Raw genomic sequence first — 18,567 nt, forward strand, 5'->3', positions numbered from 1 at the left:
TACTTTGACAACACTTTTATTATTGTGTCTCAAATTTTTAGTAGTTGGCTTTCTGATCTCTTCACCTACAAGTATCAAGTACATAAAATTCGTTAGCGGATGTTAATAAGAATTAATTTAAAAGGATAAAGTTGTTTACAAGTGACAAACATGGCATATTTTTGATGTAGTGGGCAACCCTACTGAATTTTGATAGGCTGGTAATTTTGTGTTCGTAGAGGAAAACTGACTCCAAAGATTCCCAAAACTCCTCGACGATTAAAAATTTGCAAGAGTTATTTCTGAAGATGAGCGGAATACATCCGTAGATTGCCGAAGACGATTCAAAGACTTTCAAGGATAACCTCCCGAAGATTGCCGAAGATAAGTTACGATATATTTGCCATAATAGTTTTCCGCTTATGTTTAAAGAAAGTTATTGAATAATTCCTCAAAAGATTAAGGAGTAATATAACTTGTTTTCAGTCTTAACAAGTAGCTCAGTTTCATGCGAATTTCTACAAATTTCTGCAACACGCCCCATATTAGCCCAATTCTGGCCCTCTCTACGCAACTCTACGCTCCAGAGAGAATACTCTTTTACCAGAGATCGATCTTCTCCTAGTTCGTAGTATTGCGTGACGGAAGAAGAGCCAGAACAGAACTAGCGTGATTTCCTGGTCTCATGCGATTTCCTACACTTACTAATACCTTGAGAGTGATTGCTCGAGTTCGTAAGAATCTGCGTCACAAATTACGCTACAGAGTTTATTGTTTTTCACTACTTAAGTTATCGTTTGAGGTTAGCAAACGAAGCGAATGCCTAAACCTTTAAGTGAATTATTCTTTGACTCCCAAGCTGTCATTCAAGTAAGCTGTTTCAGCGATTTGGTTTGCAGGTCGGTAACCTGGTTTCCAAGTTGAACGAGTTGATGCTGCAACCATTAGGTCCTACAAAACAATGAAAATCAGGTTGTCACGATTGATACTCAGATACTTATTTAGCTTTCATTGTAGACTCGTTATTGTCTCTACCAAAGTCCGTTCAGCCTGATTTTAGAAACCTTTCTTAGAAAAAACATTCAGAGAAAACTTTTTACAGCGCGGTCATAGGTCTGTTGTCATAAAGAAAAAATAAAACCAAAAGTAACCAAAAAACGCAAAACAAAACAAAACTTTCACGCGTGTTTCGCATCAGGATACACTTCTATACATTGTTCTGGAAGCTTTACCCTACTCCGCCCTGGCTACTTTATCTAACCTAACCCATGTTACTCTGCCCTACTTTATTTTACCTAGACCACCCGACCCTGCCCTACTTTATCTTACCTAGCCCACCCTACCCTACCCTACTTTATCTTACCTTACCCTACTTTATCTTATCTAGCCCACCCTACCCTGCCCTACTTTGCCCTACTTTATCTTACCTAGCACACCCTACCCTGCCCTTCTTTATGTTACCTGGCCCACCCTACCCTGCCCTACTTTATGTTATCTAGCCCACCCTACCATGCCCTACTTTATCTTACCTACCCATCCTACCCTGCCCTACTTTATCTTACCTAGCCCACCTACCCTGCCCTACTTTATCTTATCTAGCCCACCCTACCCTGTCCCATCCTACACTGTCCTTAGTACTCTGCCCGGCCCCTCCTGCTACTGAGCAGGTTTCATTATCTCGTTACACTTCATGTTAGACGCTATATCTTAAGAATAGTAAATGAGAAAGAAGGTGATTTATGAAAGAATTCACCCACTTCTAAGTCTCTGGGCCCTCAACTTTGTGATGCAGTTGTCGTATGTAAATCCAATAGCCAGAATCGAGACAAACGATATAAGAAGAGCGAGGAAAGTCTTCCTAAACCAGCGGGAGTCGCCATCCAGTAACGCCAAAATGTCGTTATTGTCATCTGTCAAACTGCGGTTCTGGGTTTGGGTCTTGAAAGTAAACAAAACATTCACCTGAGTTGCTTCCGGTAACATCGTTGTCTAGGATCATAGGCCCACAATGCGTACAGAATGCTAGTTTATTATTTAGGCTATATTCAACAGATTTGTCGGGGACTTCGACTCGACGTTTTGCTAATTAATCTAGCAATCAAGAAACTATTGTAATAGATATGTCATGGACCATTCTTATCATTCGGTTAATTTTTATATTTTTTCTCAGACAAAAGAACAAAGGAAAATAAAAATTGAACCAAGGCAAAAATATACTGTGCCCAAAAGAGTACATTTTGCTGTTGCGAATCAAGTAATTGTTTTCAGAAATACACCAATTTTTTTTCTTAGATACAGACAATTATACCAATGTTAGAAGCACTTTTAAGTGCAATAATGCTTCTTGCACTTTTGTATTTAGAAGTAAACATATACAGCTTGGTTAAAGATTACTCTGAACATACCTTGTACAAGCACACAAGCTAGTATCACTTAGGATAATTTGATCTGTATAAAAAAGGGTGACGGCTTATAAAAATATTGAAGGAAGACCTGAGAGGTCATGGGTTCGAATCATGCTGTGGACTCAGATTCTATTTTGTCCCACGGTCGGGACATAATAAACTTTTCATTTTTCTCAATGTCGAAGTTGTCGACTGGGGAATGAGGAGGGCTAGTCCTGCTTTTGTATGGAATGTCACAATACAAATTGCAAACTACACATGTCTACCCACTTCTTCTGAAACCAGATAAGATCATATAGATTTCTCAACTCACGTGAAAAGCGTGGGTGTGTTGGAAGATGATCTTTTTGATATCGCGCTGTCTGTATTTGAATAACTTTCTTAAGCATTCCCCTGTCTTGGATAGCTCTTCGTTATTCTCATCATGTCCGATCACTAAACCAATGGAGCGCTGACTGCTCAAGGTCATGGAGACGGCCAATCGAGGGTCGTCGATTTCTTCCATGTAATACGAGGCTGTGTAAATATCCGCTAAGATTCCCTCCACTTCTCTCGTTTTCACCAGTGCATCGTACATTTGGTAGAAGTTGGGATAGTCTTGTGTACAGAAATAATAAATTGAGTGATTTGCGATGAGCGGACTGGGTTTTATAACTTCCAAGCTTCCTGGTTGGTTAGGAGTTTCTGTGTAACACACTTTTTTTAAATTTAAACCGCAATCAGGGCAGAAGTGCCGTTTTATCAATATTGCATGATAACTTGGGTTATTAAAAGAAATTCAAGGCCTGATGTTACACAGTAGTTTTAATAATTCGATGTACCCTCGTGTTGAGTCCTTAAATTCTCATGTGTGATCAAAATTGAATTTCTCCTTCCAACACCAATGCAATATCAAGGCGACGGGTGATGAGAAGAAATAGAATCATCACGCCCATAAGTTATCAGTTTGCGATCTAACCTGTTGTGTCTGCAATTCGTCAGAACACTGTTATAACTACCAAACCTCCCACTCTACCGATCTAAATTGAGTAAAAATTTGTCTACATACCTTTCACGTTTGCCGCATGATTCATGGCCTCCTCGAAGGCATGGCTATCCGCAATGACCGCAACCTGCATGAAAAAAGGATTAAACTTAAAGAAAAATTGAAGAAGCCTCTGCTAATAGATGTGTTCAACATTTTTAAGGGCGCCTATTTACTGTATGCACTGACAGTGTAAAATTGTTTTATGTACCGTAAGTATATTCAGATACTCAATAACAACTAATCCTGCATCAGAAGAAAGTACTTCTCAGTTTTCTCATTTAATTGGCCTGTTTCGTCTTGTATCATTAGGATCATTCTTCATTGATACTCAGTACGATGGGTAGTTTTTCAAGTTATGAGTGGCACACGAATACACAACTAGGCAGTAAACTAGGAGGAATGTGAGAGCATGAACGCGCGAAATCCGTATGCTCAAGCAATTATTGTCAGTTTCCTACCACTGGAAGTGATATGCCTTTGTGATTCCTGTCAGTAAAAGATATTCCCCTAATGAACATCCAAATTCACAGAGATAATTTGAAAGAAATAATTGGAAATAAGAAAGGAGAAGTAATATTTCTAATTTCAAGGTTTTACTGTCGAGAGGCGCAAGATTCTCAATACCAACCTTCACCCCAAGCAGAGGTTCTCGCTGTTTGATGGACGAGGCTGTCAAGGCGCTTGTGAAAGTTGCAGTGAAGAAGGAACAGAGGACAATGCCAGTGAGAATCCACAGGATTCCAAAGAAACGAGCAAAAGGGGACTTAGGAACCTTGTCACCATACCTGCGTGCAGATATTAAAACAGACGGATTAGCTGAAGTGGATATGAAGGTTATTGCACGCAGTCAAGAGGATCATTCAGTCAGGTAAGTCACTGGTTCTGTAGTCAGAACACAATAGGCCACAATGCCTCAAGCCTAACACACACTAGAGTCGGAGAATGGGGTAGTACTTTGGATGACTTTTGTCACGTGTTTGCCTCCGAGTTACTACAAGAACCCCAGCCCTATTATGGTCTACTCTTCGGCCAATCACTGACCGCCATCTCAGTCACTTTCTTTCTCATGCAATTTATGAGGTCCAAGGTAGTCATTTTTCTTGTTTGTGAACCAACCCTTGTGAAATCTTTTAGCTGGGTTGGTCTGAAATGAGATGACACATTTTATGTGTGGTAGTCGTGTTGAGAATTTGCGACCCTATTCTGCTAACGTTTTGAAAAACCTTGTTACGGTCAACCCAGTCTGAGGATGCCAAATCATCGAGTGCGATGTTCCCAGGAGGACGTACTGTCTCCCTGAGCATTAGAGGTAGTGTCATATGACCGACGAATGAAGGTAGAGTTTCCCGGCAAAAATGTATTATCTTTCTTTTTAAATGCGCCATGCCGTTAGAATACCGCATGATAAAATTCAGCATCAAAACTTTGACAAGTTAAATTAAACCTTAGAGGGAAAAAAAAGAACAACATTTATCGCTTTTTAAAGCGACAAATGTTCAAAGTTCTCCATCTCCTATCTGATCTGATTAAAGACAAATCAGGAAACGACCATTTACGGGCAATAACGATAACAGGTTGAAGATTCTTGTCCCAGCGGTATACGATTTGGCGGATCATAAAGATCATCGCTGAAAAAATGCAACTGAGCTTCCGTTTCCCAATAAGAAGAAACTATTAGCCTCGGGCAAACTCATAAAATACAACTGGGTAATTCTGAAGTTCCAATTCTCTATTCCTGATCCTCGTTTTGAACAACAATATGGCCCTTAGCATGCGTAATCTCTTGTGGAAAGTCCTGAGAGAAAAAAAAAATCAATAATGCACAGTGGGAGTCTTTCAAGGAGCGAACACCCGAATGTTCATTTTAAAGAAATAAACCAATAACTAAGAATAGAGTTAAAGGGAACTTTGGAAAAAGTCTTACCCCACGGTGGTCATGCTCACAACAGACCACCAAATCCCATCCATTACACCCCATGTGAAGGAGCGCGGGAACTGTTCTGGATTGCCAGATGCGTCCTGTGAATAAGAGAAGAGAAGAGATACACAAGTAAAGAACGTACTAAGACCAGTAGTAAGTTCATAAGTGTAAGCTTGCCTCATTGCTATCTAATTTTGAGGAAACTGTTCGAGGTTTCTATGATGCCGTCGCTTTCCTCATTTCGCTTGTGTACGAGTCGAAATTAAAAGGAATAGACAATTTTCGTATTCTCGGTATTGGGCTGGAACTAGCTTGCAGTCAGTCAGTCAGTCAGTCAGTCAGTCAGTCAGTCAGTCAGTCAGTTAGTGATCTCCACAGCGCCGGCTGGCACAAATGGCGGCAACCATTCTAACCGGTTTTTCATTCTAACAGGTCCTCATGTCAGCAGTTTTCAGTAGGTTTTTGCTCTTAGCAGTCATAAAATTCAGAGAATCCGAAAGTGTCTCTACCTCTGTTGTCGTTTCCGTGGCATATGCAGTGTTTTATGGGGCAAGGTTGCTGGCCTTACGCCCAACCCTCAAACCTGGAGGACCAGGGGATCACTCTTTGTCTGGCCTCTACCCTCTTACCTGTCCGGCATGGGTGATCCTGCCGGGAGTACAAGACTCCCGCCAGCATAGCTCTCGGCGTCATGGAGACACACAAGCTGCCTCACCACTACAAGGTGACGATCCCACCGAGGCAAGGAACTAGCTTGCAACTGAGGCTAATGCGAGGAGTCTTTTAAAATGCAAATGACATTCACTTCTTTTCAATGACACTCCCCCGCAAGAGCCTCCATCGCAAGCTAGTACCAGTCCAATACCGTGAATGCGAAAATGGCCTATTTGTGGTCCGACTGCACTGATGGATCAATACAGGGCACACCATCAAAAGAAATGCTTCACGTTTTATTTTAATGAAAATTATCGAAAACCTTCGTTAAAAGCTGGTCTCCGAGAGATCTAGCCGTGCTTCAAATAGGAACGAGATGGAACTCTTACAAACACTGTAGGGAACATGTAAAGCGATTTCAACGATAAAACCAAATGATTAAAAGTATAAAAAAAGGTTTGACTGAATGACGTAATCACTTAACCATAGATTCCAGTATCGAACGTGTTTCGATGTGGTGAAAATTAATGTATATATTCCCTTTCGCCTTCGCGAAAAACAGTGTCTTCGAATACTTCGATTCAAACGATCAGCATCTGTCGATAAATCCCGTTGTCATACTTCCCAACTCAAATACATTTTCCGATTGGAGGAGAGCGTGTCATGTGTTGTGGGTCAAAACTCACTAACTCCTTAAGGAAACAACAACTTTCGACTCGCACGAGATCGGGTCGTGCTCTTTGAAACCGCGGCAAATTTGTCAGTTAGCCGGCGTAAAGCAAACGATTTCTTGCAGTTTTTTTTCTATTTTTGAGTTGGGAGTAGGGAGGTATAACAAAACACTTAATGACTGGTACCGCGGGAAACAGTGAGATTTGTTTCCCCTCGACCTTAATACTAGCTAATACTCCCCTCGGCTTTGCCTCGGGGAACATCGATATCGAGGGTCTTGGGTAAAACAAAACTCTCTGTTTTCTTGGGGCCAGTCATTAAGTGTTTATTAACAGACGTTATCATATTTTTGGCGCTCGTCTAAATAATCCCCCGCGGTTTTATTTTTTCGTGCGCTCGGTGATCTTTATAATCAACGATTTGGCGGTCAATGTGCTCAAGGTTTTTATGGGTAGAAACTGAGAGCGAGACGTTTAAGAGTTTTAGCATAACCCACTGATCAATCCATCGAAAAAGAAAATGTTTTATTGTAGTCCTGAAAACGCAAAGTTGAACCATTTTCAGTGATTGGACCAGCTCCTTGTGACTTCAATTGATCTTTACACTGACTCGACACTTGAAGCCAACCAGAGTATTCTTCGGTCGGCGAATTATTCTGAAAGAAATTTGGTATGTAAATAGACTGTTATTCGACGTCACTCAAGGCTCAAACTGAATGCTTATAACTTAAAAGTCTCATTTTTAAGTAAACATGTGTTGACGCCACTCAGTGGAAATATGTCTCTTAGTGTAAGTTTCGTGTCACGAACGTCAGTTTGCGTGCACGTACGACATGCAGGTGTCTTGTAGTCAATAATTGTTTCTGCTCGAGTGTTTCTGTCATACGTCGGAAAACTAAGTTTCGAGCGGACGGCCACTATTGAAAATTACCTTAACGTGTCAATCGCGGACCGATTACTACGAAAAAAGAAAACGCTCTTGCGAACTTTTGATGAGAACTCTTTTTTAATGACTATTTATCGTTTTTCTGGTTCGAATTAATGCATTTTGTTTAGGAGGAAAAGCAAACGTCAGCACAGGCGACCAAGCTCAAGCTGGGAGAGATGATAGCGGTATAGCGTAATAGCGGTCATGGCAAAATTATAAGACTTTGTATGGGAATATTGATGAGTAGTTTTAGGAGTTAGAAATACTAGAAAGCTCTAAAAAGTAATAAAAATACCTTATCTTACTTCCACAGTGTATTGCTTGTTGTCCGTTCGCTTTTTGTGCTGATTTGAAGCGGTTTTAGCGAGTTGTCATTTACTGGGTTTCCTATTCACATTCAAGAAAACAGACAACAAGAAATACATTGCAGAAGTAAGCTAAAGCATTCAGTGTTATTCAAAAATCGCTTTTTAGCATTTACACTCCTAAAACCGCTCATAAATATTCCCATACAAACTCTTATAATTTTGTCGTAACCGCTACAACGCCCGGTGATCTCTCACAGCTGGAGCTTGGGGAGCCTGTGACGTCAGTAGTACTGCCACATGCTCCGAACTAAAACAACACATTTTTTTTCCTACGATCTTATCAGCTCTTAGAGCACGGTTGGTTTATTGTTACCTGGCTATTTAAGCAATTACGAACGGTGGAAATGTATAGAGGATAATACATGGGCGCGCGCAGATAGGAATATCTCCTCAGGGCCGGGTTGTTCAAAGCCCCATTAAGGATTAGCGAGAATTTTGATTTGAGTTTTGTAACTTTCCGGTGATGTTTCCTGTTTATAATCTTTGTGCTTCAGTTTTGAGCTTGTCTAAGCTCAAACTACACAAAACGTAAGCAGTAAGAAAGATTTTTATACAAGAAAAATTAATACTTCGGTTAACTTTTAATCCTGGGTTAGCGTTAACCGGCTTTCGAACAACCCAGCCCGGGTGTTCGACTCGATATCGCACGATTGAGCCCAGCGAACGAGTGAGATATAAAGTTGAACACGAGAAGAGATATCCCATATCTACGAGCAACCATGTATTATTTTGTTTATTATATAAATATACTGATAACGACGTTTTTGACGATTTTCCGACCACTTTCCGAAGAGTTCGGAAGAATCCCGACCACCTTCCGAAGATTTTCGGAGATTATCCAAGAATTGTCCGAAGGCCACTCAAACTTTTCCAAACATTTTCCGAAGATTAACGAAAATGACCGAAGATTTCCGAAGATAACAGAAGATTACCGAAAACTATGAAGGAAGATCCGAAGATGTTTCGATCATACACCAAGAAATTTAAGTACAGTTTAACGTTCAAACATGATATCAGTGAAGTCATCAATTAATATCTTCACTTGTGACTCATTTTCTCTTGCTTGTGAGGATATTACGCCCGAGTCCCGGATGTGGTTTGGTATGAATTTTACGAGTGGTGAATTTTCTAGTGAAATACTCGTGTCTATATAATAACGCACGAGAAGAGTTGTCAGTACAGTGCACCTACTTCATGAAAACGTTCGAGACTGAGGTGATGCCCTTTTCAGACGTAATTCGTGAGTGGTTCTTTAAACTTACAGAATTAAAAAACATTTGGACTTTCACGACAGATGTCATGGGAAAAAATTAAAACAAAAGCTTTTATTTGGTTAATTGTTATGGCTCGATTGAGCATTAAACTTTAATCTTCGACGAAGGAAGTTGACAAACTCAAAATGATTTCAATTCTAATAACTCGGCCTGATGACTACGTACCTGGATCAAAAAATTCTTACTCTGCTAATACCATGGAACGATGCGCTGGCTGTGAAAACTACTTTCTTTATTTTTTACTATGTTGTTTCTTTTATTTTTTTTTTCCTTTACTCTTTTTTTTCTTTTAAATCAGATAAACAAATAGTTTGCCACAGCTATTCAATTGCAAATTCAATACAGAATAAATTATTTATCAAAAAACCTCTTGGAACACGTCCAATTACCAGCCTTAATTGTAAAACTACTCTAAGGCGTCTGTCACGCAACTAAGGTTTTCCTAACCGCGATATGTCTACAATTAACATATTTATCCTTCTTTTAGCAAAGTAATATATTTTTTTAGTAAAATATTTTTGCGACATAAACGTGTACTCACCAATCCCCAGATTACCAATCCTGCAAACCCAGTTAACAGGAGTGTTATAACGATCACGGGCCAAGTGTCCTTCATGGCTTGTGCAACTTGTTTTCGTAAATGTTCCTTCGTTTCTTCTTTGTTCACAATGAAGACGACACCTGGAGACTTCAAGATCTCAACGTAGCTGTATCCACCATATGTGCCGTCGTCGCTGCCGTGTACTGGCATGGCAAAATCGGCTATGTTGTTCACAATATACTGGTCGAGCTGTTTTAGGTCTTGAGCTTTCGTCGTGAAGTTCGCTCCTCCTCGGGATATGGCACCGCATAACCGCAGTCCCTTATTGATAATTTCGTAGAAGATACCTTTAACATTCTCCTTGCTCTCCTTTTCTTGGGATTCTTCGCTTGAATTAGCCGTTTTCATTGGTAACTTCTCGGAGTTTTTTCTACTTCTTGGAGCTTTTTCGTCATATATGTAAGGCGGCCTATCGAGCCAGGAGATAGAAACCGACTTGTCAATTCTGCTGCAGCTTTCAACTTCCTCTAGAAGATTTACATTGAGAAAGTCTGGATCACATCCTCTGCAAACGCCCAAAGAATAAATAAAAACTATTAAAGATGCTGCTGTCCACATCTTTCCAGAGTGACTGTTCCTTTGTATCGACTTCTCTTTTAAAGATATTCTTATAGAGGTAACCAATTTTTACTTTGTGATGATTCAATTCAGGGAGCCGTCTGGTCCACTTAGTATGGTCCACTAAAAAAAAAAAGCGATTGATAATGATCATGTAGTGAATATGTTTCCGTCTCGAGGCGGGAAGCAGCAGCCGGCTTTTGTCATGTAGAAAAGTGGCGAAAAGAAAACGCACTATTATACGAACAATACTTATGCTTTGCGACATCCGGTATTTTGACCCGAATTGAGGAAATTTAAACTGCTTGGACATTCATTAATGTGTAGAAAACTTGAAACCATGACAAGCCGTAAATACCTTAGCATTTTGTTACCCGGGGGATGATGTCAGACCAATGCGTAATGCTTTCTAGAAATTTCCGGCTTGGCCATTTTCCAACGAAAAAATAATAATTATTATAATTATACGTGATGAAAGTGAATTAGTTATTCAGCTCTTCAGTTTGCAAAACATATTCTTTTCAAGATGTTTGCCTGGAAATTAGATAAAAATTTGCTTGCGAGGCGTGGTTTCGATAATGCGACGACATCAAACAAAAAATACTGCAGTAATTGCGTATTAACACATAATAGATGACCAGATATTGGCGTCACCGTTCTTTTAAAATAAAACATGTTTTCTTTTATAGACTTTCTAGCGTCAGCCCAAGTAACACTGTATTTCAGTTCAATTTTTTGTTGATATAAATTCCTCAGAGAAAGAAACAAATGCTACGTTTAGTTCGGTATAATTCAGCATTTTAAGTTTGCTGATGGTGAATTGAACGTTTGGTTCAGATGGTGCTTAAAGACCATAAGATAATAAGTAAATGCAGATATTTCTAAGGGATGCCGTTAATAACAAATTCATGACAACTTTGACTTTTTCAGAGTCTAGTAGTCTGGAAAAAAAAATGAATGTGAAACTAACGAACGCTCGCCAAGAAACCCCTCCGTTGCTCAGACCGAAAAAACGTACGGCGCGGCTTTCTGCGCATCCCTAGCCCTACTTGCGGGCTCGGGTAATAATAAACACTTAATGACTGGCCCCAACGGAAACAGTGAGTTTTGCTTCCGAGACCCTCAATGTTCCCCTTGGCGAAGTCGAGGGGAACATTGAGGTCGAGGGGAAACAAAACTCTGTTTCCTGCGGAGCCAGTCATTGAGTGTTTTGTTATTCCTCCCAACTCAAAAACAGAAAAAAAACTGCGAAGAAATCGTTTACTTTACGCCGGCTAACTGACAAATTTGCTGTGGTTTCAAGGAGCACGACCTGATCACGTACGAGTCGAAAGTTCAAGTTGTTGTTTCCCTAGGGAGTTAGTGAGTATATTGTTCGCCCTAGGGAGTTAGTGAGTTTTGACCCACGACACGTGACACGTTCTCCTCCAATCGGAAAACGTATTTGAGTTGGGAGGTATAACAATGCGCGTTATAATGGCTTAGCAATGGTTAGAAAGAACGGCGGACTGTATTAAGGTGATTCCTTACATTTGCATTGCGCATAATTGCTGCGCATAATTTATGGCGTCACTAGCGCACGCTCGTGCCCGCGCACATTGAAAACATGGCAGATTTGCCTTGATATTGAGTTCTGTCAGTTGAAAAATGGCTACAGTTCACTAACGAGCTCGGGCACCCCAATTTTGTTCCAGTCGTTTTAATCAACTAATCATTAGCCTTGCGTGAGAAAAGACTGAAAATTGAAGACATAAGGAAAAAAACAGCTGCACTATAGTCTTTTCTATTTTGCAGTTTGATAGCCGTGGAAAGCAGTTTGGGTCCAATATTTGAACAAGGATTCAGCTGTCTGTCAAAATCAAACTTAAAAAGTTTATTTGTGTCCGACACAAGTATTCACTGTAGTTTGAGGCGTGTTTTCATGAATCTGGGCTCACAAAGATTTTGCAATAACTTGGAATGCGTTCTTGTAATAAGCATTAAATAATGCCAAAATGGGACATTTTCAGTGCCTCACTGCTCCTTAACGAGCATGGGCGTCCCTCCTTTTTATTTTATAATTAAAGTTCTCATATGATAAATATTCCGTGGACAAAGTTTGAAAAAAAATCTATCGACAGTTTTATCTCAGGAGAATTACCTTAAGATACGTGAGGATGTCGCTCGGTTGATTTATTTATCCTTGGGCTATTTTTGGCATTTCACTGTTAAGAAAACAAGGCTTCCCCTGCCTGCTGAGAGGCTCTCTTGCTTTTATATCGAATGATATATTTATATGGATGCAATATGTAAAAAGGGTTTGTGGAAAAAATGTGTCATCGCAACGAAATTTGTTGTATATCGCGGGGAAAAAACTCAGGGTTTGGAAACTTTCTCTAGGCTAATTTTGTCCTAAATATAGTTTATTCCCCATGAAAACAATACACCGAAAATGTTGCTGCTAACGGGAAAATTGGGAAAGCATATAAGGTTCGTAACTTTTTTGTTTACACGATCGACGAAATTTCCGTCATTTTTTCAAACATGGATCCTGGCGCGCGGCCAAAACACGCGCACGCTCATTACGTTTTTCTGCTCTGAACCCCCGTTGCAGTTCGATAATGAATCTTGTAAATTCCGAGCTCATGTATTTCTAATCCTGAAATCATATTTAATCAGTTTCTAAATTATTGTCGAAAAGTACCTCAGAATACAAGTTGTTCAGTTTTAAGGCTTTTCAGTCCAAAGTAATTTCCACCAGGAAAAACATAACATTTTTGTATTTTGTGGTAAATGTATATGACCTTGTCGCGAAAACACCGTGTTCCCGACGCTGTTTCCCCAGCCTTACTTGGAAAACAAGATTCCCGAGAAGGAGGTCGAGTTCATTAATTCAAGTTTTGGCGAAAATTGATTCCGAAAACTTCTTTTTGTACAGACTGAAAAAAGGAAAACTGATCAAATAAATTCCAACCGATGACAGAGTTTCATAATTTCTATGTTATTGGTGGTTATGCTTAACGATCATCAAAGGCTTAGCTCGGCTCCAACCCTCTCTGTAACCATTACAACGTAGACAGCTGTTACTTCTAGTGCAGGAGGCGCCGGTTAGCCCTAATTACCCCCGAATATATCGTAAAATTCTAATACAAAGCCAACCCGACACTATCCTGCGAGAATTAGAGCCTCTTTTATCTCTTTTATAGTGAGAAAGGCTCAGTGCAGAGTGACCTAATACTAGGTCTCAACAAGTAGCTACAAGTGACCTAACGCTAAACCCAACACCTAGTGACCCAACCCTAGGCCTCTCAAATCTTTGACGCACGACTGACCTGCCAGTAACAAGACCAAGGGGTTATGAGTCGATGGGCTAAGTTTAATTTTTCTTTCAAAGAACAATGTGTAGTTTTCTGTTTTATGCCATTAAGCTTCATTACAATCTCTCAGAAGCTTTTGACATTTGATGCTCATTGGTTGAGAGGTAGCCTTGCATTGCGTCTCATACACGGCTCTCACAAGTAAGACGAGTTAACATACACTATTCTTGTGTCATTCATAATTATTCAGACTCTATGTCTTCCAAATTCATGTCCGACAATTTTTAAGATGCAAATTCCTTGCTATAACAAAATAAGCCTCTCGAGAAATAGGCCAGCCTAAAACTCTTTCAAACTAAAATAGATTCGGGCTCTTGATCGAAATTTTACGGTGTACCGCGCGATATCAGCTCTCAATACCTATATTCATTTGAATGGTTGGTTCTATCAAATAGTCGGTGTTTCGGAACTTATAACATACCTTGTACAACATAACTGATAACTGGCTTCTAAGTCAGATTGCTGCTGGGTAGCTTTCGTTTTAATGATAAATGCACATTTTCATCCATACAAACATAGAGCAACATCATGATACAACATAATGCCGACAATAGCATATTTAAGTACTGTTTAGTTGTTCTCATTGGAGTGGATTGGTCACACATTAGAGGTTTCACTTGTTCTGCTGCAAAGTAAGAACCGCCTTAATGTTGAACCAGTGCAGCGAGTTTGACTCTGGGAATGTTGTAGGTTTGGAATCACCAGTTGTAATTTCAGGAATTGGAATCCTAATGTCTGTTTACCACTTTACAAATTCAAATTGACAGTTCATGACTGGATCACATGGGATAAGAACTGAAAAAGTCATCTCGAAGTTAAGAAACTCGTCAAAACTTCGAGAAAAAAATAAAGGGAAGACAGCGTGGCCGAGTGGTTAGGGCACCGGACTTGAAATCCGGAGGTCCCGCTCTGACAGGAGTTGTTTCTCGGTAGACCCTAGTTCAACTCCTCGGTCATGCTTGTAAATAGCCAACTGGTCTGCCTCTAACCTACGATCAGACGTTCTAAAGAACGCCTGATAGCAGGTTTCCCTCTAGTAGGGATTTTTAAGCCTATTATGTTTGGCTGATACATTTGTTTCTTTCAGTTTAAGCCGTTGGCATGACTGTGGACTAGCTACAACGGGCGACAAAAGTAGTTTAGACAGTTTTAACCTCTCCGTACGTTTTATTTGCATCTAGTGTTAATTCTTTGATACCCCGGCCCCCTAATTCAATTGTTGTGTAGGCGCTGTGGTCTAGAAAAATCAGCATTGTTTGGGGGAAAGAGTGGAAAAGTTTTGAAGACGCTCGAAAATCGTCTTTAATATAACTGCAAAGGGTCTCAATACTTTTGTCACTCATTGCGCGCGTAACTAAGGAGCACTAAGGTGGGCATTGATCATTATAAACAACAACATTTGAACTTTTTTTTTTTTTTTTTGCAGAATAAACATAACCTATAAGGAGAAAACTGAAACACCGAGCATAATTGCATTTTAAACTAGTTTTCAAGATCATGCTCGAAAAAAAATAAGAAAAGAAAATCAGTGGTTTTCGAGGCCATTCTTCAGTAAACGACAAATATGCTGTAAACGTTTCAGACGTGTTTACCAGCTTCTTTCCGATATTATAAAGGGTATGCATGATTCATTTAAGTTTTGAGGATATAGTTCTTTAATACAATTTTATTGATCATTCATACATGCATTTTTGAAAATCATGTAGCTTCTCAAATTTTCTGGATAAACTTGTTGAAAGGCATACAGTTTATCTAAGTCAGCTTTTACCGCCACTTCGTCGGTTTTCTGACTTTTCGAAGGTTAAATCTCGCTTTGTTCTTTTACGGGTGTTTTCTTTTTTCGTAAAGTACGTGTAAACCGGAAAAACGCTTTTCATTCTTTCGCGTTATTTGTTTCTTTAATTTTCATTGTTCGTGAACGTCAATGGTGAAAAGCCTAGCTTACCACTAACATCTCAAAAGGCCGTCGACACTTATTAATTTCCCAGGCGCTAATGACGATTGACCTTTGTCTATGCAAACAAAACCCCATACAGACTGTCTGTTGTTCATGTTGATTTTTACCTCGATATAGATGACAACCGAGCTGCTTTACCACACCACAGACCCGCAAAGGCGCCAGATGGAATGCTAGATAACCGATATCAAATGCCTGGGTAATACGATTATGTCTACTACCGGAAGAATTATCTAATTACTGTCAGAACTTCAGAAAATTAATTAGGTGTGCATACCTCTATCTGTGTTGACCGGAGTGCTAAAACGCGTTTTATTTTTTTCAACAACTGCTACATTTCGCTGAGGAGATTAGGAAGGTCGTGGTCAAGATGGCGTAAGTGTATCGCGGCTAAACAAGATCGCTAAGGGTAGGTGTGCTCGTTAATCCTGCTGAGGGCTTTATCTCGCTATTTCCTTCCATGAGTTGTCTCTGTAAAACGCTGATAGTTAGCGTCAGGATGGCCCTGAACATTGTGCGTACTAATTTCGTTTTCGTGGAAACTGAGTAGGCCAGACTCAATCTTTGCGACTTTGACACGCTTATTGGAAACTTGAGCTTCGTTTAGGGACAAACTAGGGGACCCTTTCTTCATTCATTCCTTTCAGTTTTCGGTTCTTTCTAGAGCCTTAAAATATGGGCAGGCATTGACCTGTATGAGAAATTGCCTGCGGGCTTGAAACAAACCATTTTTTCTAGAAGCTCAGTAGTATACGTATTATAGCTTTGTAAGAGGACGGTCTTTTTATTGTGGTCAGGGCTAAAGAACTTTAAGATAAGAACAAACAGTTGTTTCAGTAGGTACACAGAAATCATAATGTTGGAAAGAAGTAGCAAAGAATAGCTTTCTAGAATGTAAAGTTAGCACTCGTCCTAAACTATAGGTCGTCTTATTTCTGAGTTCGTCATAGGTGGTATTGAAATGCACCCTACATAATTTGAGCTCAGACTATGCATGTCAACCTGTACTGAATAAACACGAAAGCAAAGTTTTGAAAGGAATTTAAGCTAATTGTTTGTTTACCAACGTCGGTAAACGTTAACTTCACAATCTTCACTGACCAATAAGTAATGAAGTCAATAGAATTACATATAAGCAGTACAGCTGTCAAGAATTAATGTAGATTTGTCCCAACCGTCGTGAACTATGGGTGCGGTTTTTGCCACCGAGCTCAAATCAGTTGACAATTCAGTGTAGCGATAATTTCACACTGCAATAAACCTACACTTCACAGACAAAAGAAAACTTATATTGTTTTAACGAACTTCTGTCACTTAATACAATTTACCCTTGGAGTTTATTAGAATCAATACAAAGCTGATTTTCTTTTTTCGGTATTTTAATAGTGTTATAATTCAAATATCAGAGTCGAATGTTCGTGACAACAACCTCATTAGATACTTTGCTTTCCTTGGCAAGTTTGACACACTTACTTTTAACAGAATATACCATTTAGATTTTCTAGTTTAGATTTTCCAGTTGGAAGCAGACAGCTCTAACATCACCTAAAAATTGTTCGTTTTGTGAGCTTAAACAGAATCTGGTAAATTGCCAAACACGCGATAACCTGCCAAATTATCACTGATTGTGAAACGATTTCTTTCAAGTAGAGGAGAAAGTACAATGTAGTATTTCGAGTGTTTCGTGCATCTAAACAAGGTCTCGCAAAGTGAATAGAAATATTAGAAAAGTTGAAGAGCTTAGCAATCAAGAATTGGAGTAAAGGAGAACACGACACTGCATAATCGAGCGGAAATTGTAAAGGTTCTGAGCCAAAAAGATTCCATATTCATTTCCAAATCGAGTCTGTTTTGTCGTATTTATTCAGAGTTAGCCAAAATACAACATAGTTGATTGCTTTATAGCTAAAATTGCTGCTACAGGTTCTCAAAACGGTATGCTACTTGACTTCATGCAGCCAGGGGGCGAACTCTTGCTTAGAGATTTTCCAGGATCCATAGCGATGGGTGTCTCTCTATCCTAGAAAGTCAGTTGTACGGCTGTGGTATTTTGAAATTTCACCAAAATACAACCGTACTAAGGAGTAGTGTAACGCACATTTGCTGCCACAGTGGGTTTATTATTACAGGACCTCTCTTGTTATCCAGTGCGTGCAGTGTTCCTCGAGCGTAGCTCGTCAGCGTTATCTGTTTACACACACTTTTTCATTTCATTTGTGGAGGTCATTTCTAAGGGAGCACGTACGCGTCAGTTTTACCGATGGCAGAGATTGATGTGTCTGATCAAAAGATAACTTTTTTCCTGCCAACCTTGTTTAGACAACTCTGAACTTCTTGGCGCTGTTAAGGGGGTTATTTTAGGTACGAGGTCGCTCCTAGTGTTAAACACACTGATCGGGTAACGAGATTTTGAAATCGAGAAAGGGCCGTTGACGCCGGAGCCCTTGTGAAGTGCGTTTATATTGTTGTCTACAGCGGCGAGTTTAACCTTTCAGGTTCTGATCCGTTTCCTCTCTAAAGTTTCACCAGGTATTCTGTTCGCAGTTTCCACCTTTTATCACATCATTACTACGAAAAAGGCGTAAGTTTATCACTTAAGTTTCTGGTTCTGTTTCAGAAAGAAGCACCGCTTTAGCGCCGAGTTTCCAATCTTGTTAACCATTTGGGTCTGGCTACTTCAACACTTCCGTTGATAGAAGCTCAACTCGATACACAATGCTAACGCATCGCTGTTAAACACAATTTGCGCTCAGATTATAATGACTTCTAGTGAACAGAATAAAATTGATAAAGTCAGAGGGACCCTGAGGAACACTGGAAAGGAGAGCCACACCTTAAATTCCGTGACCAATTATTTTACCTTCCTTC

General features: G+C 39.8%; 1 protein-coding gene across 2 annotated transcripts in view; it reads right to left on the reverse strand.

Annotated features, from left to right (window-relative positions):
• LOC110061347 (uncharacterized) overlaps nucleotides 1–18,567 on the reverse strand; it is a 19,889-nt gene continuing 1,322 nt past the window's right edge. The window contains exons 2-8 of one of the 2 annotated variants that reach the window (XM_089290131.1): nucleotides 9,769–10,333; nucleotides 5,336–5,430; nucleotides 4,040–4,196; nucleotides 3,433–3,496; nucleotides 2,698–2,981; nucleotides 1,737–1,917; nucleotides 1–930 (exon numbers count right to left, since the gene is read on the reverse strand). In XM_089290131.1, coding sequence (XP_089146257.1) covers nucleotides 860–930; nucleotides 1,737–1,917; nucleotides 2,698–2,981; nucleotides 3,433–3,496; nucleotides 4,040–4,196; nucleotides 5,336–5,430; nucleotides 9,769–10,176 — 1,260 coding nt within the window. In that variant the 5' untranslated portion in view covers nucleotides 10,177–10,333 and the 3' untranslated portion in view covers nucleotides 1–859. Of the gene's footprint in view, nucleotides 931–1,736; nucleotides 1,918–2,697; nucleotides 2,982–3,432; nucleotides 3,497–4,039; nucleotides 4,197–5,335; nucleotides 5,431–9,768; nucleotides 10,737–18,567 lie in introns of those variants that run through there. The other variant, XM_089290126.1, reaches the window with a different exon arrangement.

This window comes from Orbicella faveolata, unplaced genomic scaffold, assembly GCF_042242905.1.
Source record: "Orbicella faveolata isolate gen_17 unplaced genomic scaffold, um_ofav_v1 contig_1, whole genome shotgun sequence".
In the NCBI taxonomy this organism is placed as follows: domain Eukaryota; kingdom Metazoa; phylum Cnidaria; class Anthozoa; order Scleractinia; family Merulinidae; genus Orbicella; species Orbicella faveolata.